Below are 24,279 nucleotides of genomic sequence, written 5' to 3' on the forward strand. Positions count from 1 at the left end.
ATCCAAAATACCTGTAATGCTTAGTTGTTGAGGCTTGCAGCTTGTGTAGTCTTCAGTGATGGGTAGAATCAGTGGAGTGAGTTTGTTGCAAGACTTTTGCGCTCAATAGCATCCCTAGGCTTGCCTCAAGGGGTGGAAAAACTCTATCTACATCTGCCTAGTTTTATTAAAAACAATCTATATTTGGTTCTGCTGTCATTAAGTAGCAAGAAGACTCCAGGTTCTATGCTGAGTTTTTACTTTGATTCTCACCAAGAATATTCACAATTCTTTGAAACAGACTGCTTTTCCCTGACAGATACAGTGTACCCATAGCGATCTTATCCTGGGGTGGTCACATGGGTGTTTGGAATCTATGCAGGAGTAAGAGAGCCTGGGAAAGTGTCCTGCCCACTCTCTGTGCCTCTGGGTTAGGGGGTCTACCTCCTTGGCTGGAAGGGAGATTTATAGGGGTAGAAAACAAAGGTACAGGTGACCTTAAAGTCTCCATTTACTAGGCTGGGCGTGTAACTCCATTGGAGAGGGTGCACTTAGTATGCAGGAGGCCCTGGGTTCAGTGCAAGACACCCAAAGAAATTTTTTAAAAAATATATAAGACAGCTGGGCACAGCGGCATACACCTCTATTCCCAGCAGCTTGAGAGGCTGAGGCAGGAGGATCACAAATCCAAAGTCAGCCTCAGCAACTTACTGAGGCCCTAAACAACTTAGTGAGACCTCGTGTGAAAATCAGAAAATAAAAAAAGGCCTAGGGGTGTGGCTCAGTGGTCAAGTGCCCCTGGGTTCAGTCCCCCAGGGCTTTGTTTGGACTGTGGGTTGAACTTGGTGTGATTGGACCACATCCTGTCTCTGTGGTTCTGGGGCAGGCAAGCGTAGGCGAAGGAAGGGGGTCAGGTGAGGGCCGAACCAGCCGAGTGGACCGTTTCTCTTGGTTGAATGTCTACAAGATAACGAAAAGTGGGGGCTCAGAGAGGGAAAGTAACTTGGCCAAGTCTGCACAGCACGAGATGACTTGCAGAGCTGGGATGGGTAACGGGCTCGGATGCCATGTCGGTGGCAGCGATCGGGGTCAAGGGGTCCCCAGGACGCCCCTGGGAGGTGTCGCCCTGCGGTGACGGTGGGGGGGTGAGCTCCCGATCCCTGGGGAGGTGCAGGCCGCTGCGGTGGCGGTGTCCAGGGGCCGGGCGGCGCGGGCGGGCGGGCGGGGCGGGGGCTGCTATTTCTGTCCCGTGAGCGCAGCCGGCGCCGGGGCGGGGGAGGGGGCGCCCGAGCCGCCATATTCGCTCCCGCCGGCGGCCCCGCGGCGCGCTCCACCATGAGCACCGCCGCCTTCCACATCTCCAGCCTCCTGGAGAAGATGACGTCCAGCGACAAGGACTTCAGGTGCGCCCCCGGATCGCGCCTCCACGGCCACCCGGGGCCCCCTTTCCCCCAGCCCCAGGCCGGGGACCCTCCCGGGGACCGTGCAGCCCGCCACCAAGCCCCGCTCCCCTCCCCCGCATCCTCCGCTTGGAGGCCATCGGACCCTCGGGGACCCCAGTCCCTGTGTCCCTGCGTCCCTGAGTCGTTTCCCGCCGTGCACCCCGCATCCGAGCCCCAGCTCCGCCCCTCGCACCCCCCTCCTGGGCCTCTTCTTTCTTCTTTCACTCCCAGCCTTGGCTGCCCCCAGGCCTCCCTTTCAGCCTCTCTCCTGGGCCTCCCAGCGCCAGCCTCTTCTGCCCCCGCCCCCCACCCCCCACCATTGAAACCCGGGACCACACCCCCCTCCCCCTCTTCCTGATCCCCTCTTCTGGCCTCTTCTCCAAATCATTTGAACCCCCCCCCCCATCTCTGATTCTCCAGATCACTCAGGTCCCCTGGGACCGTCCACTCTCCTCCCCATGGCTCACCCACAGCCACAATGAGGCGCTTGGCAGGCACCGGGTCATGGTTGGGGTTTGGACTTCTAGATTCTGGGAGAGCCACCCCCTGCCCCCTCTCCCAGAACCACTGGGAACAGAGCTAGAAAGAAAGTCAACCCTCTGGCCAAGCCCTCAGTCTCGGGGGAAACTGAGGCCCAGCAAAGAGAAAGGGCCCCTGGTCCCATTGGCCAGTTCTGCACCCTCCAAGCTGAAGGGGCACTTAGAGACCAGCATGTTCACACCCACTTATTAAACACGCTGTCACTTTAACCCCTTTTTACAGGTAGGGAAACTGAGGTTCAGAGGCTTGTGAAGGGCCTTAGTGCAATCATGTAGCTAAGGAGTGGAGAACTTGGGGTCCACATCCAGGTTAGTCTAATCCGTAGGCCAAGATCTTGACCAGGCCCACGGAATCCCAATTCCTGACCAGTGAGGGGACTGAGACCTGCTCTTGGGGTCTGATCCCTGCCCTCTCTGGCAATTCATTCCTCAGTACCCCTCAAGCGCCCCCCACCTCCCCCAATAGGGCCTTGGAGCCACCACAGTCTTGGCTTCAGATTCCATTTCCCACCGTTTCCTGGCTGTGTGACCGTGGGCAAGTTACTTAACTGCTCTGAGCCTTAATTCCTATTTCTTTAAAACGGGGATAGTAACAGAGCCACCTCAGGGCTGGTGTGAGGATCAAATGAGGTAGGAGCTGTGAGACAGTCAGCTCCAGGTATGATTTTGATCGACGGCCAGCATTGTGATTCTGGGCACGTCACAAACCAGCCATGCGCTGTCCCTTCTCCAATCCTTGGCACCTCCTTGACCTCCCACTTCATCTGTCAGCTCCCACTCAATTGTCACCACTTGGGGGGATGCCTCTTGACTGCAGACAGGGCTGGACACCTCCCCTAAGCTCCTGAACCACAAGGACTTTGTACTTCTTTTTGGTGACCCAGAGTCTATGCGTCGGTATACAGTAGGTGCTCAACAAATGCTTGCTGCGTCCCAGGCTCTGTGCTACGCTCCCCACGGTAATCTCCTCCAGTCCATCCAGCCACTGGGTTGAGTAGTGATTGCTCTGTCCCGTGTCCCAGAGCCTTGGAGGGGTGCGGTGACTTGCGCAAGGTCACATGGCCAGCCCTGGGGATTTGGACCACAGTTTCTTGGGCCTCCAGTGCAGTCTGCAGAGAGTTGGCCGTGCCAGCCAACAGTCTGTCCCTTGCCAGTGGCCTCAAGAACACTTAAAACCACCCCGAGCATATGAGAATGGTGTCTATTTTTAAAGTCCGAATACCAGGGGGCTGGGTCCCTCTGACCAGCTGTCTAGATGCCCGTGTGGCCAAGTGTTTCAACAGAGCGCTGCTAGGGATTCCCTGCAGTGAAGCACACTGTGTTCCTCTGGTTCCTGGAGGGGACCAGTGTATGCAAATGAGGGTCCCACTCCCAACTTGCATCGCCCCCAGCATTGGGTGCCAGGCTCGTTTTCCTGGGTCCCCGCTTCATTATGGCTCAACTTGGAGAAACCTTGCAGAAACTTCCAAATAATTCCTGGAAAACACAGTATCCACTGAGGAACCAGGAGACCTGTCCAGTGAGCCGATTCTCCACCTGCTTTGCTGTGTGACCTTGGGCAGTTCCTGCACCCTCTCTGAGCCTGGTTCAGAAACACTGAGGCATATTTTAGAAGAGTTGAATTCCGCATTCGGGTTTCCACACCCAGCTGTTTGGCTCTGCCGAGGGCTAGTGTTCCTCCTCCCTCCTCTCTTGCCCTCACCCTGGGCCCCAGGCCCTCTGCACACCTGTTCTTTGCTGAGTCTGGTGTCCCGGCCATGAACCTCAGGGACCCTGCTCTCTGCCAAGTTCAAAATCAAAAGGAAGAACGGCTCTGGTGACCATATTTTCTTTGCAGCCCAGCGGGGACTGTAACAGAGGGATTCAAGGTGCTCTGAAAAGATCCTGTCCAGTTGTGCTTAAGTGTGTTGGGGGGTCGGTGGAAAGCAGGGAGGTGTCACCTATGAGGCTGGGGCATTTTAAGCTGGGCTCTTGTCGGTTGAATAGGAGTTCAACAGGTAGAGAAGGAAGGATTTTCCGGGGAGCACATTCCCAGGGTTGTTACGCCACTGAGCAGGGCTTCCGTGTCCTGCAGCGGAAACACGCAGCTTGCAGACCTTGTCTTCCTTCTCAGAATGTCCCCTCAGCTGAGCAGAGCTGTAGATGCATGTGGCCACCTCAGTTTTTGACCTGGCTCAAAGCCAAAACCTCCTCCTTCAACCTTACCTTGGCCCACAGGTAAACACTGTCAGCCGGCCGTGTTCTTTCCTCCAGCCCAGAGCCCACCTCCCCAGTCCTTTATATTTTTTTATTTAGAGACAGGGTCTCCCTGAGTTACTTAGGGCCTTACTAAGTTGCCGAGGCTGGCCTCCAACTCGCAATCCTCCTGCCTCAGCCTCCTGAGCCACTGGGATGACAGGCATGTGCCATTGCACCCAGCAATAATTCAAATGTTCATTTATTTTTTTTTTTTGGGTACTTTGGATTGAACCAGGGAGGGGGACTCTCCCTTCTTATTTGGAGACAGGGTCTCTCAAACGTTTGAAAAGACAGTTGCAAGCTGGTCACTACCGAGAGCTCAAGTCCTCTTCTGAAGCCCCAAGTCACCCTGTCCTAACAGCTGAGACTCCCACTGCCATCTCAAATGCCAGGGACAGGGCCTCAGGCCATAGGCACTGGGCCACCCACCTGTGGGTGCATGAAGCGCTTGACTCTGGTGCCCAGCTCAGCCAGTGAGCTGTGTCTGTGGCCCTATTGTTCGGCCATCTGTGCTGGCCTCCAGAACATGCCCAGGGCCCATCAGCCTGGCCTAGGACAGTGGTCTCCCATGGGGAAGGCCTTGACTTTGAACATCATGCAGGAATTGTTAGAAATGCAGATTCTCAGGCTGCAACCTGGACCCCCTGATTCAGAAAGTAGGCTGGGGTCTGGCGTGATTGACAGTCCCCTGCCGGGGCCTCGGATGGTGGCTTCAGTCCGAGGTCCTTTGGTCTAAGGGCAGGACCTTCATTGATTCCCTCAAAGTGGGGTGGACAGGGCCAGCCTCCCTCCTCTGGTAGAGGTGGCCCTTGCTGACATCTGACTTGGTCCTAAAGCCCCCGTTTCACATTCTACTGTCCCCCCACCTTCCCGCGTGGTGGCTATGAGACACAAGGTATGGAATGTGCCATCTTACAGTGGCAGTGACAGTTATGGAGGGCTCTCCACATGACCTGCCGCCCTGCCAGGCAGGTACCATTCTTGTCCCCATTTCCCAGACAGGTAAATAAATGAAGGCTCAGAGAGGCGAAGGGACTTGTCCAAGATCATATTTGCAGAAATGACAGAGTCAGGAGCCACCGACCCCAGAGCCTGAAGCGTTTAGCCACCCACTCCTAGTCTGCCACCCTGTTCTGGGGCAACTCGGAGATACTGTGCCAATTCCCAGCTGCCCAGACATCCTCCTCCTGTGCCCCGTCCCTCCTCCCCAGGTTCATGGCCACTAGCGACCTGATGTCCGAGCTGCAGAAGGACTCCATCCAGTTGGATGAAGACAGCGAGCGCAAGGTGGTCAAGATGCTCCTCCGGCTCCTGGACGACAAGAATGGGGAGGTGCAGAACCTGGCGGTCAAGTGGTGAGTGTCACCCTCCGTGGGGACAGTGACTCAGTCTGCAGTTCTCCCAAAAGTCAACCCAGAGCCCAGTAAGTTGTTGAGGCCGGCCTCAAACTTTGAGAGATCTTCCTGCCTCAGCCTCCTGGGTAGCTGGGATTGCCAGAGGGTACCTTTCTTTCTAGCCGCACAGAGGGTCCCCTGTTGAACGCAGCCAATTTCCTCAGTACATGGGGCCCCAGAAGAAGCCTGAGGGGAATTAAGGGTGGGGGGACAGCCTGACTTAGGCTAAATCTGGGGCTTTGGGACCCATCTCCTTCCCTGCTCAGCCTGGGTCCCCTGGTGGGCAAAGTGAAGGAGTACCAGGTGGAGACCATTGTGGATGCCCTGTGTGCCAACCTGCGGTCAGACAAGGAACAGCTCCGAGACATTGCTGGCATCGGCCTCAAGACGGTCCTCTCAGAGCTGCCCCCCGCGGCCACAGGTACCCGGGACCCCAGGACTAGGCACTATTCTTTGCCCAAGTTTAAAAGAGGAAGGAAAGAAACTTACCCGTGGTCACTGTGGTAGAGAATTTAGACTGGATCCATTTAAATCAATGACTCTTGTGTCCTTTAGGAATGCTTTGAGCGGCAAGTAATCAAAACTGTGCAGCTTAAAGAATTAACGTGGTGTCTCTGGAGGGACCAGCTACCTCATTGTCATAGCGATTTACTTAGCAGCTCAGTATTGACAGGGCTGAGGTCTCTGCCCGCATCTCCTCCCTTTTATAAGAAAAGCACATATTTCCCCAAAAGGAAATATGCCCACCTTGCCCACCATGCATCCCGCACAGGCTCTGGGCTGGCCACCAATGTGTGCAGGAAGATCACAGGCCAGCTCACCAGCGCCATCGCCCAGCAGGAAGACGTGGCTGTGCAGCTGGAGGCCCTGGACATCCTGTCTGACATGCTGAGCAGGTGAGGGAGGCTGCCCTGGGCAGTGAGGGCGGGGGACACTCAGAGCTGCAGGCTGGCATTGCTGAACACCAGGCCCTTAACCGTCCAGCAGCCCTGCAAAGGAAAGCTTGGTTGTCCCCATCAAACAGGCTCTGAGAGGCCATGTGGCCGTCCCGAGGTCACACTGTCAGTAAAATCTCCCGTGACTTGAGCACCTTATTCTGTGCCCAGTACAATGGCACAGATGATGTTGGGCATAGAGAGTGGGCTACTCCTGAGGGGACCTCTCTTTGCTTTCTGTCCTGTAAAAATAATAAATAACTGGACTAGTCAGCCCTCACCCTCGGAGAGCGCCTTTCTATTTCCAAGGGCCATCTATCTGGTTGTCAATTTTCTGGGGGGAGAGGACAGGAGAGGATGGGGACCGGGGACCGTGTGTCCGGGGCCCCCAGCCTGACGCTCCGCTCTGGCCGTCGCAGGCTGGGCGCGCCGCTGGGCACCTTCCACGCCAGCCTGCTGCACTGTCTGCTGCCCCAGCTGAGCAGCCCGCGCCTGGCCGTGCGCAAACGGGCCGTCGTGGCTCTCGGCCACCTGGCGGCGGCCTGCAGCACCGACCTCTTCGTGGAGCTCGCCGATCACCTGCTGGACCGGCTGCCCGGCCCGCGCGCCCCCGCCAGCCCAGCCGCCATCCGCACTCTGATCCAGTGTTTGGGCAGCGTCGGTCGCCAGGCCGGCCACCGCCTCGGTGAGGGGGCGGGGCTGAGCTCCGCGGGGCGCTAGGAGAGGGGCGGGGCCTGGGCATATGTGGGCGGGGCCTAGGAACCGCGTGCTGGCTAAAGGGGCGTGGCTAAAGCGTTTGGGGCGGGGTTCGAGGGGCGGGGTTCGAGGGGCGGGGTTCGAGGGGCGGGGTTCGAGGGGCGGGGTTCGAGGGGCGGGGCTCGAGGGGCGGGGCTCGAGGGGCGGGGCTCGAGGGGCGGGGCTCGAGGGGCGGGGCTCGAGGGGCGGGGCTCGAGGGGCGGGGCTCGAGGGGCGGGGCTCGAGGGGCGGGGCTCGAGGGGCGGGGCTCGAGGGGCGGGGCTCGAGGGGCGGGGCTCGAGGGGGTTCCTGAGCGCAAGACTTGCACGAACTTGAGCTCAGGGTCCAGGAAAGTGCAAGCTGCTTAAGGAACAGGCTTAGGTCCCTCAGTTCTGTGACCCAGAGGTTCACAGGTCCTTCTAAGTCAGGCTACCAGACCGTTAGCCTCCTACTGTGACCAAGTTACCTTAATAACAACCTGTGAACTAGGTTTGGATTTATTTTATTTTATTTTTATTAAAAAAATTTTTTTTTCTTAGTCATAGCTGAACACAATGTCTTTATTTTAATGTGGTGCTGAGGATAGAACTCAGGGCCTCACACATGCTAGGCAAGCGCTCTACCGCTGAGCTACCACCCCAGCCCTAGGTTTGGATTTTTAAAAAATGCTATTGGGGGACAATGTGCATCCAATGAACCACACCATCTAAGGTGCCTTTTAGAGCATTTTAGTGCTTTTTGACCTTTGGACACATGCATGAAGCTACCGCATGTGCAAAGGTCCAGATGCAGGACATTTCCATTATCTCTCCCCACCCCCAAATTGCCTCGCACCTCTCTGGACGCCATCTCTCCCTCTGCCTCACCTCTGGCAGCCTTTGGATGTAGAAGGCAGCTTCGAATTTGCCCTCAGACCCGTTGAATAGGCGTTCCAAGCTAGAACAAGACGGAGTGGATCGTTGACCTGTGGTCACCACCCCCCACCCAGCCCCTGGTGGTCTCAGGACAAGGGGGCTTTGCACGTTCCAATGCAGACGCCCCAGCCCACACGTCCACATCTGTCTTATCATCCCAAACAGCAGCCACTCCTTACTGACCCTCAGAATCCTGCACAGACTTGGAAAAGGGCTCAGGGTTGGTTGAGTAGGAAACTTTGGGGTTCCAGGTTCCCAAAGTAGAAGCTAGAAAGAGTGTTGGAGGGTCTCCAGGTCATCATTTCTTGATGAAGAGGCCATGATCAGTATCCTCTAAAGCCTGGGGACCACCACAGTCCCCAATTGCCTGGTCTTGTGAGGGCAGTACCTGCCTCTCCCCTTTTCCCATCCGGGGACTTACAACCTCGTGCAGGAAATAAAGCAAGACCATAAATAATGGTTGGACTACAGAAGCTCCTCCGTCAGGACCTGGGCTAAGCTCTTGATCTGCAGGATACATTTGTCTTTGCCAAATCTCTGCCCAGTGGGCGTCGTTACCCTGACTGTAAAGCAGTCCGTACAGGCTGCCTCAGAGAAGTCTTGTGACCTGCTCAAGGCACACAGGTGGCAGAGTCAGGGTTCCCACACGCACCTGTGAACCCTCTAAGTTGAATTCGCAGTGGTCAGGGCTGCAGGTGTGGGGCTGAGCTGCGGGCTATGGGCTGGGGAGACCCAGAGAAGGGTCTGGCCTAGCTGACCTGCCTGGCCCTGCAGGGGCCCACCTGGACCGCCTGGTGCCCCTGGTGGAGGAGTTTTGCAACCTGGATGACGATGAGCTCCGAGAGTCCTGCCTCCAAGCCTTTGAGGCCTTCTTGAGGAAGTAGGTGCCGCAGGGAGAGCTGGAAACAGGGAGTGGGGTGAGGGGGGCCTTGGTGGGGAACGGGGCTGAGACACTGGCTTCGCAGTGGTAAGATTCCAAGATCCACCCCTGGGCCCCACCCTCAGGTGTCCCAAGGAGATGGACCCTCATGTGGCCAACGTGACCAGCCTCTGCCTCCAGTACCTCAAGCACGATCCCAACTATAACTACAACAGCGACGAGGACGAGGAGCAGATGGAGACCGAGGACAGCGAGTTCAGTGAACAAGGTGGGCGGATGCCCTGTCCTGGGGGTTGGAGGTGGGCATGACCTTCCCAGGATGCCCCTGCCATAGACAGGGGGGATCAGGCTCAGCAGCAGCCTGCATCTACACATTCAACCAACTGTGAGTCGAAAGTACTTGAAAAATTAGCGGTGGCACGTGCCTGTCATCCCAGCGGCTCGGGAGGCTGAGGCAGGAGGATCTTGGGAGGCTGAGGCAGGAGGATCTCAAGTTCAAAGCCAGCCTCAGCCCAAGCGAGGCCGTAAGCAACTCAGTGAGACCCTGTCTCTAAAGAAAACACAAAATAGGGCTGTGTGTCTTGTTCCCACCCCAGAGAGCGAGGACGAATACAGTGACGACGATGACATGAGTTGGAAAGTGCGCCGGGCGGCGGCCAAGTGCATAGCAGCCTTGATTGGCTCCAGGCCCGACCTGCTGCCCGATTTCCTCTGCACCCTGGCGCCCGCTCTCATCCGCCGCTTCAAGGAGCGGGAGGAGAACGTCAAGGCCGATGTCTTCGGGGCCTATATCGTGATGCTGCGGCAAACACGGCCCCCCAAGGGGTGGTTGGAGGCTGTCGAGGAGCCCACCCAGACGGGGAGCAATCTCCACATGCTGCGAGGACAGGTGGGTCACACCTCTGCCCGGTCACCTGCTCACCATCTGCCTTCCCATCCTCCCACCCACCCCACTGTCCGCCTGGCTGCTGTTCTGAGCATGGACCTGTGTGCGAGGTGCTGGGACCCAGCAGGAACCATGCAGATCAAGTCCCTAACCACTGGGCCACACAGTCTGGGCAGCCACAGAAGCAGGGCAGCTGGGCCGTGGTGTGGAGTGGGTTTTTTTTTTTTTTTTTTTTTTGTTGGTGAGTTGGGTACCAGGGATTGAATTAGGGGACACTCGACCACTGAGCCCCGTCCCCAGCCTTATTTTGCATTTTATTTAGAGACAGGGTCTCACTGAGTTGCTTAGGGCCTCGCTTTGGCTGAGGCTGGCTTTGAACTCTCGATCCTCCTGCCTCAGCCTCCTAAGCCCCTGGGATGACAGGCATGCCCCATAGCGCCTGGCTCCAGAGTGTGCTTTATTCCAGCAGGAGGCAGAAGCTAAGGGAGGGGAATAAGGTACAGTTTGCATTTGAAAAACCTCACTCTGGCTGCTGGGTGGGGAATGGATTGTAATAAGACCAAAGTCAAGGCTGGAAACCAACCGGAAGTCGTTGCAACTGTCCAGGTGGCAAGAGACTGTGATGGACTTAGTGCCAGCCACAGAACAGAGAACCTAGAGAAGTAGGTTTGGGGTTGAATCACTGGGTCTCGCTGATTGATTGGACAGGCAGGTGTCATGTGACTTTCAGGTTTCTGGCTAAAGCAGAAGTGCTTTTCCCTGGGAAGGGGGAGAATTGGGAGAGGAGGGGAGTATTTAAACTTCTACATGTTTATGTTCAAGGTCTTCATTGGCTGGCTCTCATTCTCTGCTTTCCGTTACTATAACAAAATACTGAAGGCTGGGTACTTACTAAAGAAAAGAAGTTCAGCAAGGTGCTAAGCAGCTCATTGAGACCCTGTCTCTCAATAAAATACAAAATAGGGCTGGGGATGGGGCTCAGTGGTCGAGTGCCCCTGAGTTCAATCCCTGGTACCAACCCCCAGCCCCCCCCACAAAAAATATATTTAGCTCAGTGGTTTGGAGATAGAAAGTCCAAACAGTGAAAATATTTTGTGTACAACCAGTGACTTGAAAAATTGCTGTCTATGTGCAATATGAAATGAATTGCATTTTGCCATCAGGGATAACAAATGAGAATAAATAATAATTTAATAAAGAAAAAAAAGAAAGAAAGTCCAAACAGCAAACAGCACAGTCCGGGCTCTGGTAAGGGCTTCCCTCGCTGCTCACATCCTCGAAGATGCATCATGGCTGGGACGTGGGCCGAGGAGGAGATCCCAAGGTGAAACAGGAAGCCAGAAGAGAGAGGGGGGCCAGGCTCACTCTCCCTATAACAAGCCTCCCTTGAAAACTGAGGTCCCACTCAGCAGGCAGGGTCCCCAGAGACCCCACTACCGCTACCTTTTCAAGATCCCACCCTCCCCCAAAATCAAGCTTCCCAAACAGGAACCTTTGAGAGTCACGAGCCACAGCCAAACCATGGCAGGGGCCCAGGTGGCTCTGTCCAGCTGGTGGAAGGCCCCGGAGTCTGGGGTTGGAGATGCAGATCTGGGCTGAAGCTCACGGGGAAGAGAATCTAGCAGAGGAAGCCAAGGTCCCCCTTGTGGGGTCAGCCAGGCTCCTGCTTCCCCCTCATGACCGGTAGCAGCCGCAGGCCGACTTCCTGGGTGACCTTGAGCTGGTTACATTAATGGACACGAGAATCGTCCGTACCTCTGCCGGTCTGTGTGTCCATCAGTCCAGCACTCAGTGCTGGGGAGGCATCCTGTCCTAGCTGGGCATCTTCCCTGGGGACGCACCTGGACCAAGCCCCGTGGGAGTGGGTGGGCTGGGGCGGTTTCCTGGGTGGCCCCTGACCCCCCCACCTGCCCACAGGTGCCCCTGGTCATCAAAGCCCTGCAGCGACAGCTGAAGGACCGCAGCATCAGGGCCCGGCAGGGCTGCTTCAGCCTTCTGACCGAGCTGGCCGGAGTCCTCCCTGGCAGCCTGGCGGGGTACATGCCGGTACTGATGTCAGGTAGGCTGGGCGGGCCCCGAGGGGTCTTCCTGTGGCCTCTTCCAAGGCCCTGAGTTGGTGGCTTCAGCCCCGAGGGGAGCCTGGGCCCCAGTCTCAGGCTGAGCCCCTGTTCAGCTCCTCACGGGCAGGGGGGAGGACGTTCCAGGCCTGACTTGCTGCTTTCTAGAAAGTTCTCTGGCCTTGGGTCCCTCAGCCCTGGCCACTGGCCAATCCATGACCACTTCTGCAGAAGAGGCCTCTGTGGCTACTCCATCCCATGCAGAATCAACGTTCATGACCCTGTGATCTCTGTGCCCCACCTGCAGGCACCGTCTTCTCGATCGCTGACCGCTCCAGCTCCTCCACCATCCGGATGGACGCCCTGGCCTTCCTGCAGGGGCTGCTGGGTACAGAGCCCGCCGAGGCCTTCCACCCGCACCTGCCCACCCTCCTGCCCCCTGTGATGGCCTGCGTGGCCGACCCTTTCTACAAGATGGCAGCCGAGGCCCTGCTGGTGCTCCAGGAGCTGGTACGCACGCTGTGGCCCCTGGACAAGCCTCGGATGCTGGACCCTGAGCCCTATGTGGGAGAGATGTCGGCAGCCACCCTGGCACGACTCCGCGCCACCGACCTGGACCAGGAGGTCAAGGAGCGGGCCATCTCCTGCACGGGCCACCTGGTGGGCCACCTCGGTGACCGTCTTGGGGATGACCTGGTGCCCACCCTATTGCTCCTCCTGGACCGCCTGCGGAACGAGATCACCCGGCTGCCCGCTGTCAAGGCTCTGACCCTGGTGGCCAGGTCCCCATTGCGCCTGGACATGCAACCCATCCTGGCCGAGGCGCTGCCCATTCTGGCCTCCTTCCTGCGCAAGAACCAGCGGGCACTGCGGCTGGCCACCCTGGCCGCCCTGGACGCCCTGGCGCAGAGTCACGGACTCCACCTCCCGCCCTCTGCCGTGCGCGCGGTGCTGGCCGAGCTGCCCGCGCTGGTCAGCGAGAGTGACATGCACGTGGCCCAGCTGGCCGTGGACTTCCTGGCCACGGTGACCCAGGCCCAGCCGGCCTCTGTGGCCGAGGTCAGCGGCCCGGTGCTGGCGGAGCTGCTGCGGCTCCTGCGATCGCCTCTGCTGCCCGCGGGGGTGCTGGTGGCCGCCGAGGGCTTCCTGCAGGCGCTGGTGGGGACGCGGCCACCCTGCGTGGACTACGCAGAGCTCATCGGCCTGCTCATCGCGCCCGTTTATGACCCGGAGGGTGGCGGCGGGCCAGCGCTGGCCAAGCAGGCCTTCCACTCCCTGGCGCGCTGCGTGGCCGCCCTGTCCAGCGCCTGTCCCCAAGAGGCGGCGGCCACCGCCCATCGCCTGGTGTGCGACGCCCGATCGCCGCACTCGAGCACGGGGGTCAAGGTGCTGGCCTTCCTGTCGCTGGCAGAAGTGGGCCAGGTGGCCGGGCCGGGTCCCCAGCGGGAGCTGAAGGCGGTGCTGCTGGACGCGCTGGGGTCCCCCAGCGAGGACGTGAGGGCGGCCGCGTCGTACGCGCTGGGCCGAGTGGGCGCGGGCAACCTGCCCGACTTCCTGCCCTTCCTGCTGGCGCAGATCGAGGCCGAGCCCCGGCGACAGTACCTGCTGCTGCACTCGCTGCGGGAGGCGCTGGGCGCCGCGCAGCCCGACGGCCTGAAGCCCTACGCCGAGGACGTGTGGGCGCTGCTCTTCCAGCGCTGCCCCGACGCCGACGAGGGCACCCGCGGGCTGCTGGCCGAGTGCGTGGGCAGGCTGGTCCTCGTCAACCCCCCGTTCCTGCTGCCCCGCTTCCGCAAGCAGCTCGCCGCAGGTAAGGGACAGAGGCCACCCTGCCCGGAGGTGGCCCTTCCCTGGTCCCCGGGTGTCCAAGCAGCCGATGCACAGGGTGACCCTTTCTCCAGGTCCCAGTGTCTGTGATCAACTCCGAGGAGCCACAGAGGGACTTTCCTGGGACTTCCAGGCCTCCTCTTGCAAGAGAGAGAGGGACACAGAGCACAGACCTCCCAGACCCCTCCTGACGCATGCGCAGTCAGCCCTCCCCTCTGCAGGCTCCACCTCTGCATTTTATTTTATTTATTTTTAATTATTTATTTTTTTTATTTTTAAAAACACTTTGAGGTGGTTTTAATGACTCTCATTGGACACCATATCTTTATTTTATTTACTTTTATGTGGTGCTGAGGATGGAACCCAGGGCTTCACATGTGCTAGGCGAGCGCTCCACCGCTGAGCCACAACCCCAGCCCCTTATTTTTATTTTTTAAATATATTTATTTTTTAGTTGTAGATGGACACAACACCTGTATTTTATTTTTATGGGGTGCTGAGGATCCAACCCAGGGCCTCACACACGTGCTAAGCAAGAGCCCCACCCCTGAGCCACAATCCCAGCCCAAACCGTCTCTGTATTTTAAACCAACCTTGGATGGGAAATATTTGGGGGTAAAAAAATTGCATCTGTACTGAACATGTACAGACGTCTTCCCCTGTCTTTATTTCCTGAACAATACGGTCCGGAAAATTTCTGGACTTATATTGGATATCTATCAGGGATCCTGAGGAATCTACAGAGAATTGAAAATTCAGGGGAGGGCCAGGCCTGGTGGCCATGCCTTTCATCCCAGCGATCCATCTATAAGCCCAATGATTTGGAAGACAAAGGCAGGAGGATCACCAGATCCTCAGCACCACATAAAAATAAACAAATAAAGGCATGCTGTCCATGTACAACTACAAAAACATTTTTTTTTTTAAAAAAGGTGTGATATTTGCACATAACCTACCTACATCTTCCCTAGTCACATAATCCATTATTATTATTTGTGTGCATGTGTGTGTGTGGGGGTCAGTACCAGGGATTGAAGCCAAGGTGCACGACCCCTAAGCTGCACAGCACTTTATTTTTATTTTGAGACAAGGTCTCACTAAATTGCTTAGGGCCTCGTTTTTGCTGAGGCTGGGTTTGAACTCACCTATCCTCCTGCCTCAGCCTCCTGAGCGGCTGGGATGACACCCGTCTGGCCTTGTTTTTCTTATTTTCAATTTTTGGAATCCCAAGCAAGCCATTCAGAGACATGTCAAAGCCTCTCCTGATGTCATTCTTTCATTCATTCATTAAGGAAAACCTACTTCCTCCTCTTTCTTCAGCCTTCCCCCACGGAAAGCAAGGGACAAAACCAAATGAAGGCAGGTCTTCCTTCCCAGGCTTGGGGTTGGTCTGAATTCCGTTGGAATCCCCTTGGCCTCCGGGCTGCCTAACCTTGGAGAACACAGCCGCACCTTGGAGAAGTCAGACTCAGTGGGGGAGAGCCTGGCCAGGAATTCTGGATCTGCTGTGTGGCCTTAGATATGAACTTAACCTCTCTGAGTCTTTCTTTCTTGTTGGGTAAAAAAAAAAAAAATCAATCATCCTTTTTAGTTACCATTTTCATTAAGATCTTTTTTTTTTTATTATTTGTTAATAGGACCAGGACCATCCTCAGGATGAATTGAGATAGTATGTCTGAAAAACATAATGTCATCTCAAGGCCATAGGGAAAGGTCTTTCTTTGGGATGACCCTGGTCTTGGGATGCCCTGTTATTCTCTGGTCTCCAGCTGAGAATTTAGGGTGGATTCAAGGCTGGCGAGGGGAACCCTAACATGACTTCCCCAGCCATGCAGGGGGGGGGGTCTTTGGAGTGGGGATGGGGTTTAATGCCTGACCTTCACCGAGCTGCATGTCCCTGTCACCCAGGTCAGCCACACACCCGAAGCATGGTCATCACTGCGGTCAAGTTCCTCATCTCGGACCAGCCCCATCCCATCGACCCCCTCCTGAAGAGCTACATTGGTGAGCGCTGTCCCCACCCTACATCCCGCCCGGTCCCCCACACAGCCCTTGACCTTGGACCGATTGATGTTCCTTCTCTAGCCAAGGGCAGCCAGAGACCCAAAGGCCACCTCATCCTCATGATGGACAGCAGGGCCCTGGGGTATCCATCCCCAGCATCCCTCCCCCATCCCATTTTTGGGGAGCAGAGTTGGGAGCTGTTCTGTCATTGCTCAGAGGAGCACCTCAGACTCTCTGAGGCTCCCGTAGCTCAGTGGAACATTCTGGAATGCAAGCTCTGCCTTCTGAGCTTTGAGGGTGCTTAGACCTGGCACAAAGTAGTTGCTCACTGCGTCCATCGCATCCAGCCAGGTCTGCACAGTTCACGGTAACCTGGGGGGCAGGGGGTTTTGTCTCTGGCTGTGTGTCCCTTAGCCCCCCCTTGCTGTCCCTTTGCAGGAGAGTTCATGGAGAGCCTGCGGGACCCGGATCTGAACGTCCGCAGGGCCACCCTGGCCTTCTTCAACTCGGCCGTGCACAACAAGCCCTCGCTGGTGCGGGACCTGCTGCAGGACATCCTGCCCCTCCTCTACCAGGAGACCAAGATCCGCCGGGACCTGATCCGAGAGGTGCCGAGCAGAGCTGGGCCTCCTTGTTAGTTCTGTGCCCCCGGGAGCCTGGGACGGAGGCCGCCTCTCCAGCCTCCGTAGGGCCTCGCTAAGTTGCTGAGGCTGGCCTCCAACTTATGGTCCTCCTGCCTCAGCCTCCAGAGCTGCTGAGATGATAGGCATGTGCCCCGACCGTGCCTGGCCGAAAATTCAAATTTTGAAAGGCTTCAAATTGTAAAACTCTTTGAGTGCTCACAACAGGATGCCGCCAATGGGAAGTTCCACCCCTGACCTGGTGTCCAAACACAAGGACGCCACAAATAGTGTATAAAATCGCCTTTAGGCTGTGTGCAGTAAGGTGTCTATGGAACAGCAGTGAATTTCGTGATTAGACTTGCGATCCACCCCCAAGATAGGTCCTCATGGATGTGCAAGTATCCCAGAATCCCAAACATTGCTGGTCCTCAGCATTTTGGATAAAAGATGCTCTGCCAGTAGATGTCAGTGACTCTAGGCTGCCACTCAACATTCAGGAGTGGAGTCTGAGTGACAGGATCCACAGGTGGTGCTGATGTGGTTTCTGCCTCCAAGGAGCTGATCATGGCTCCTAAAAGAGAGCCATGCCCACGCTGCTGGTGATGTAACCTATTGGCAGCCCTTAAAAGCAGACTCTTGGCAGGAGCAGTGGCACACGCCTGTAATTCCAGCAGCAACTGGGGAGGCTGAGGCAGGAGGATCGCCAAGTTGGAGGCCAGCCTCAGCAACTTAGACTCTGTTTCAGACTAAAAAAGATTAATAAATAAAGGAAAAAATTCTGAGGATGAATTTCAACGGTAAATTGCACTGGGTTCAATCTCCAGTTAAAATAAAAAAGAAAGTTAGCCGGATGCAGTGGTATATGTCTGCAATCCCAGTGGCTGAAGGACCACTATGACATCTGGAGGCTGAGGCAGGAGGATCACGAGTTCAAAGCCAGCCTCAGCAAAAGCGAGGCGCTAAGCAACTCAGTGAGACCCTGTCTCTAAATAAAATACCAAATAGGGCTGGAGAGGGGGCTCAGTGGCCGAGTGCCCCTGAGTTGAATTCCTGGTACCCCCACTCCCCCCAAAAAAAAGCAAAGGAAAGAAAAATATTTTATTTCTTTATTTTTTTAATGTGATGCTGAGAATCGAGCCCAGTGTCTCACACTTGCTAGGCAACAGCTCTACCACTGAGCCACAGCCCCAGCACCTCCCCAGGACCTGGATTTTTAATCTTAAGCTAACTGTGTCTCCTTGGGCAAATTAATTAACCTCTCTGAGCCTTAAATGGGGTGAATGATAGCGTTTTCTTCCTCAAACATTTACAGTGCTGGAGGAAGACGTCAACTGTTGTAGAGTGGGTGAGACCCTGGGTTCAGTCCCCAGCACCCCCCACCCCCAAGTGTCATTTACCAAGGACTCCCGGTGTCTGCGTAGTGGATGAAATCAATGGTTCTTTTTACTGTGATCATTATCTGGGGAAAGGGCGCTGCAGGCTGAGACTTGGGATTCGGGGTCAGCACCTGGGGCTGGGGGTGGGGCAGGAACTCGGGGTGGGGGGCTGGTGGTCTTCCCCCTGGGGGCCACATCCCCCCAACTTATGTTGTCCTTCCCTCCCGCAGGTGGAGATGGGGCCCTTTAAGCACACAGTGGACGACGGGCTGGACGTGAGGAAGGCGGCCTTCGAGTGCATGTACTCGCTGCTGGAGAGCTGCCTGGGCCAGCTGGACATCTGTGAGTTCCTGAACCACGTGGAGGACGGGCTGAAGGACCACTATGACATCCGGGTAGGTGTAAGCCCTACTCCTGTCCACATGGGAGGAAGGGACAGCTGGGCGCCCCTGGGCCATGTCGGCTTTTCCCCAACTGAGGAGGCCAAGGCAGGAGGATCCCAAGGCCAGCCTCAGCAACTTAGTGAGGCCCTATCCCCAAACAAAAGGACTGGAGATGCAGCTCAGTGGTAAAACACTCCTGGGTTCAACTCCTGTTACCAAACAAATTAAAAAAAAAAAAAAATCAAAAGAAAGACAAAGAAAAAAAGAAAGAGCCTCATATCCCAGGAGGCTGAGGCAGGAGGATTGCAAGTTCGAGGCCAGCCTCCGTAATTTAGCAAGGCCCTATGCAACTTACCAAGACCCTGTCTCAAAATGAAAAATGAAAAACAAAGGGCTGGGGATGTGGCTCAGTGGTAGAGCACCTTGGGTTTCAATTCTCAGTACTAAAAAAAGAAAAGAAATACAGTAATGTTGGACCACATCCCCACATTCTCACTGTATCAGGCTGTTTTCTGCTGCTATAACAAAATACCTGAACCTGAGCCTGGATACAAAATACCTGAACATTTTGAAAAAAAAGAGGTGGGGACCATGATAGTGTGTGGTGATTCCAGCTACTCAGGAGGCATGTGGCCAAGCAGTAGAATGCTTGCCTAGCAGGCAGGGGGCCCTGATTCAAAACCCAGCACTGTAATCCACCCACCCACCCATCCATCCATCCATCCATCCCTCCATCCATCAGTAATATTAGCTGACCATTCTGGAGGTGCAGAGGATGGTGTTGGCATCTCCTTGGCTCTGGTGACACTTCATAGCTGGGGGCTTCACAGTGCCAGAGATAGGTGCCTAAGAGTTCAAATGGTAAAGCAGGAAACGAGAGGGATTCAGGGCCCGAGCTTGTTTTTTTGTTTTGTTTTATATGGAACTGTGGGATTGAACTCCAGGGATTGAACCCTCTGAGCTACATCCCCAGTCCTTTTTATTTTTTTGAGATAGGCTTCCTTTAAGATGCTGAGGCTGGCCTTGAACTTGGAATCTTCCAGCCTCGGCCTTCTGAGCAGCCAGGATTACAGAAGTCTGCCCCCATGCCTGGCCTGACCTGCTTTTTATCACTCCCTCCTTGTGGAACTAACCAGGGTCCTCTGCTAACTGCATGAAGCCCTTGCAAGGAAACTGCTCCCAATGACCTAAATACCTCCCATTAGGCCCCACCTCTTAAAGGCACACTACCTCTCAACACTGCCACAGCAGGGCTCGAGCTTCCAGTCCATCATTCTTTGGGGGACACACTCCAACCTTCTCCAAGTGCCGGCAGCCACCCTAGATACCAGCAGCTGGAGCTGGGTCCCTGCTGTGGTTGGGACTTCTGCTCCTGCTCCTCTTCAGTCCCTCTCTGGCTTCTTTACTTACCGACAGGCTCTGGGGACCCCAGGAGCATCTGAACTTGAGAGCCCACCTGTCCCCTGGCACCTCTTCTCATCCACCCCTCCTCAAGGCCAGCCAAGTGTACTGGATAAGGTTTAGTGTCACACGTCACATGTTGTAGATGAGGAAACTGAGGCTCAGACAGGGAGCCACTCAGGCAGGGCCCTGTGGGGACTTGGTTTCACCCTGGGCCCCAGGTTTTGGGTACAGAGGGTCTCCTCGTCCTCTGGGCCCACTGTTTTTGTTCTTGGGCAATTTCACTAAGAACGCTCTGTCTCCTTCCTTCCTTCTGGGCAGATGCTGACCTTCATCATGCTAGCACGGCTGGCCACCCTGTGTCCTGTGCCTGTCCTGCAGAGGGTGGACCGGCTCATTGAGCCACTGAGGGCCACCTGTACCGCCAAGGTAAGCCCCTTTCCCCGCCCGAACCTGGATCACCTGCAAATCACTCAGTTTCCAGTTACTGAAAGGGCCATCGTTCACCCCTCCCCATCACCCGGCCAGGAGCTTCCTGTGCTGACCATCTCAGGTGCAGAGGGGCAGAGGCCAAGTTGTGGGTCGAGACATGCAACTAAGAAATCCCAGAGCCAGACTCCTAGGCCATTTAGTGAGACCCTGTCTCAAAAAGAGATATTAAAAGGGGCGGGGGATGAGGCTCAGTGGTGAAGTAACCCTGGGTCCAACCCCAGGCACCAAAAAAACTAAAAAACTTGAATGAAAGAACTAATGTGAATTTTGAAAATGTAGAAATCAACCAAAAGAAGGGCTGTTTTTATATTGAAGCTTAAAGAGGAGAGACAGACATCCATCCATAAGATGGTGTTTTTTTAATTTCTTTTTTTAATGTAAATTTTATTTATATATGACAGCAGAATGCATTATGATTCTTATTACATACATAGAGCACACTTTTTCATATCTCTGGTTGTATATATTCACACTAATTCGGGTCTTCATACATGTACTTTGGATAATAATGTCCGTCACATTCCACCATCATTAATAACCCCCTGCCCCCTCCCTTCCCCTCCCACCCCTCTGCCATATCTAGAGCTCATCTATTCCTCCCATGCTCCCCCTCCCTACCCCACTATAGTCAGCCTCCTTACATCAGAGAAAACATTCGGCATTTGGTTTTTGGGGATTGGCTAACTTCACTTAGCATTATCTTCTCCAATGCCATCCATTTACCTGCAAATGCCATGATTTTATTCTCTTTTATTGCTGAGTAATATTCCATTGTGTATATATACCACATTTTTTTTTGTCCATTCTTCTACTGAAGGGCATCTAGGTTGGCTCCACAGTTTAACTGTTGTGGATTGTGCTGCTATAAACATTGATGTGGCTGTGTCCCTGTGGTATGCTGTTTTTAAGTCCTTTGGGTATAGTCCAAGGAGAGGGATAGGTAGGTTAAATGGTGGTTCCATTCCCAGATTTCCAAGGAATTTCCATACTGCTCTCCATAATGGCTGCACCAATTTGCTGTCCCACCAACAATGTATGAGCATACCTTTTCCCCACATCCTCGCCAACACTTATTGTTGTTTGACTTCATAATAGCTACATTCTGACTGGAGTGAGATGGTATCTTAGAGTGGTTTTGATTTGCATTTCTCTGATTGCTAGAGATGATGAGCATTTTTTCATATATTTCTTGAATGATTGTATGTCCTCTTCTGAGAAGTGTCTATTCAGGTCTCTGACCCATTTGTTGATTCGGTTCGATTATTTTTTTTTTTTGGTGCTTAGCTTTCTGAGTTCTTTATATACCCTAGAGATTCGTGCTCTATCTGATGTGTGAGGGGTAAAGATTTGCTCCCAAGATGTAGGCTCCCTATTCACCTCACAGATTGTTAAGACAGTGTTTTTTGAGTAGCAAACCTGTTCCAGAGCCAGGCGTGGTGACGCACACCCAGTGGCTCTGGAGGCTGAGGCAGGAGGATCCCAAATTCATGGTCTGGGCAATTTAATGAGACCCTGTGTCCAAATGACATTTCTTTTAAAAAAAAGCATTGGGGGTGCTGCAGTTGCCTGTCATGTTGTGGGGCCCCAGGCCACACCAGAAACAAACAACAAAACCTGAAATGGCTTGAGGTGTGCACGATCTTTAATTCCTTCTGACTGGAATATTCATAATACTCATATATTAAAGGGGAGAAATATTAATATATTTGATTATCGGGTATTCTGCCAGACCTCGTATCTGCAGCCTTATCTTTCTGGAAAAAAATCAAAATAATCCTGATCAGATACGGACCTGCAAAGTCCATCAGTCCTCACAGCAGCTCTGTCAAGAGAAGGCTGACTTACAGATGGGGGACGGAGGCCCAAAGAAGGGGTTACCTAAGGTCACCCCTGTAAGAGGGCAGAGCCATTGAACCCAGGCCTGTGGACCTACAGGATTGTTTAGGGGAAGCGGCCAGCACGAGGAGTTAATTAGTAAATGTCAAGGTGGCTGGGTGTGGCGGTGCAGGCCTGTAATCTCAGTGACTGGAGAGGCTGAGGCAGGAGGATCGCAAGGTCAAGGTCAGCCTCAGCAACTTGGGAGACTCAGTCTCAAGATTTAAAAAAAAAAAGGAAGGAGCGCTGAGATGCAGGAGACCGATTAGAATGAGGCCAAGATGCCAGGCTGGAGCCTCAGGCGACCCTGAAGCCACTGCAGGGACTGGCTTGAAGGTGGGGAGGACCAAAAGGGAGGCTGCCTCCTGGGTGGTGAGGCCAGGATTGAAGGACAGCTCCACCCATTTTCCCCCACTGTAGGTCAAAGCCGGCTCCGTGAAGCAGGAGTTTGAGAAGCAAGACGAGCTGAAGCGCTCCGCCATGAGGGCCGTGGCCGCCCTGCTGACCATCCCCGAGGCAGGGAAGAGCCCCGGCATGGCCGACTTCTCGGCCCAAATCCGAACCAACCCCGAGCTCACCATCCTCTTCGAGAGCATCCAGAAGGATTCCGCCTCAGCCCCCAGCACGGACTCCATGGAGCTCAGCTAGTTCTCCTGCTGCTCAGGAGGAGTCCAGCGAGCCCCATCTCCCCCTACGGCCCCAAGACCGGGGCCTGACTTCTGTCCTTCATCTCACTGGGGGCTCTCGGCCCCGGGTTGGGGCTACAGTGCCTTCTCCAGGGACCCAAGCTCGCAGGCCCCCAGCCCCAACCGCGAGGCCGCCAACAGTGGGCCCTTTCACTCAGGATGTTGTTAGGGAGACAGTGTTTTCCAGTGACCTGTCACCCCTCTAGTTATTCTGGCTCCTTCAAACTGGGGAGTCCCTGCCTCACTCACCTGCACTCAGAAATGCATAGCATTCAGTCACTGGGCTCAGAGCCAGCCGGCTGACCGCTCCCCTGGTGTCCCTGGCTCCTCACCACCACCAGTCCTCCTCCTCTTGACGGGATCTGGGCTCTCTGCTGCCATTAAGGTAGTGCTCTGGCCAAGAGTCCGAAGAATGGGGTGGCAGGTGGGTCATGCTGTAATCCCAGTAACTGGGGAGGCTGAGGCTGGAGGATTCCAAGTTTGAGGCCCATCTCAAAAATCAAAAAGGCTGGGGATGAAGGACATTCTTCCAGCATGTGAGGCTGGGGGTTCCATCCCCAGCGCAACCCTCTCCCCCAAAGAAACCAGTTCAGATACTTGAGTTATTCATTCTAAATTTCAAAAAATGCCCCTTGGGTTAGAAGCAGTGGATCCCAAACTCAATAGTATGAGGGCTTTTTGCACGGAGGATACACAGGACGGGGACCTGAAGGGTTGACCCTAATGTTTCATTTCTACCTTCAAACGATGTAACCAATCAGGAGACAGGAAAGTACGAATCACTTGGAGACAAAAACAGGCCAAAGCTTTTTTTTCTGTGATATGCAAAGCTAATAAAGAATAGATCCTAAATTGCTACCAATTTCTCCTCACAATTCCTATTCCCAAGCTGAACCCCATCTTTAATATCCTTCCCAAGTCGATTTAAAGAAATCCTGAAAAATGACCAGTTTGTGCATCAACACCAATCTATAACACACTCACCTACTGGACCTGGTGGCTGGCATGTCTGGCAATGGCCTCTTAAGACCAGTGTGCCAATCCTGCTAGATCAGCTAGGATACAGGGGGGCGAAAGGCCTAGAACCATTTTTCAGTCTTGTTCACGAGGTACCAGGCAAGTACGACCACATGAAAATACGGCGTCTTGCAAAAGCAGAATCAAACCTTGTTGAGGACACCGAATTCAAGATTTTGAGCTTCACCACCCTAGTCTTAGTTCAACACCAGAGGCCTGTCACCAGCCAGATCCCACACTCTAGGAAGCAGCTGGGACAGGGGCAGAGTGAAAGCCGTCTTCCAGTACCCAAGGCTGACCCAACACAAGAGCAATCTGGGTGACACCCTGGGGTGCATTTGAGGATATCTTGTAAGGATTGTGCCTGACAGGCGGGGTGCAGTGTGCACACCTGTAATCTCAGCTGAGGCAGGAGGAGCACATGTTGTGAGGCCAGCTTGAGCGAGTGGGTGCTAAGCAACTCAGACTCTGTCTCTAAATAAAATACAAATTAGAGCTGGGATGTGCCTCAGTGGTCAAGTGCACCAGAGTTCAATCCCTGGTCACCCCCCAACACACATGCAAAATTGCAGTTTCTTAATTCTCACGAGGGCGGG

The 24,279-nt window shown here is 54.8% G+C and overlaps 1 protein-coding gene across 2 annotated transcripts; it reads left to right on the forward strand.

The window, feature by feature from the left end:
• Positions 1-1,301: 1,301 nt before the first annotated feature.
• Positions 1,302-23,502, forward strand: Cand2 (cullin associated and neddylation dissociated 2 (putative)). 2 transcript variants are annotated; one of them, XM_027931860.3, is made up of 15 exons: positions 1,302-1,382; positions 5,410-5,553; positions 5,859-6,013; positions 6,365-6,488; positions 6,947-7,212; positions 8,951-9,056; positions 9,182-9,324; positions 9,653-9,945; positions 11,860-12,001; positions 12,307-13,809; positions 15,735-15,830; positions 16,269-16,438; positions 18,060-18,224; positions 19,935-20,042; positions 22,401-23,502. In XM_027931860.3, the coding sequence occupies exons 1-15, from the start codon at positions 1,315-1,317 to the stop codon at positions 22,626-22,628; spliced, it is 3,711 nt and encodes a 1,236-aa protein (XP_027787661.2). In that variant the 5' UTR covers positions 1,302-1,314; the 3' UTR covers positions 22,629-23,502. The 2 variants fall into 2 exon arrangements, with proteins under 2 accessions (XP_027787661.2, XP_027787662.2); XM_027931861.3 differs by lacking the exons at positions 5,859-6,013; positions 6,365-6,488 and having other exon boundaries at positions 15,735-15,826; positions 16,337-16,438.
• The last annotated feature ends 777 nt before the right edge of the window (positions 23,503-24,279 follow it).

This window comes from Marmota flaviventris, chromosome 20, assembly GCF_047511675.1.
Source record: "Marmota flaviventris isolate mMarFla1 chromosome 20, mMarFla1.hap1, whole genome shotgun sequence".
NCBI lineage: Eukaryota > Metazoa > Chordata > Mammalia > Rodentia > Sciuridae > Marmota > Marmota flaviventris.

Excerpts from the sequence above, each read along its gene's own strand:
- Cand2 (XM_027931860.3), top strand. The coding sequence starts at position 1,315 with ATGAGCACCGCCGCCTTCCACATCTCCAGCCTCCTGGAGAAGATGACG. Across the intron at positions 9,946-11,859 it reads TCCACATGCTGCGAGGACAG|GTGCCCCTGGTCATCAAAGC; the intron begins GTGGGTCACACC and ends ACCTGCCCACAG. Across the intron at positions 18,225-19,934 it reads AGGACCACTATGACATCCGG|ATGCTGACCTTCATCATGCT; the intron begins GTAGGTGTAAGC and ends CCTTCTGGGCAG.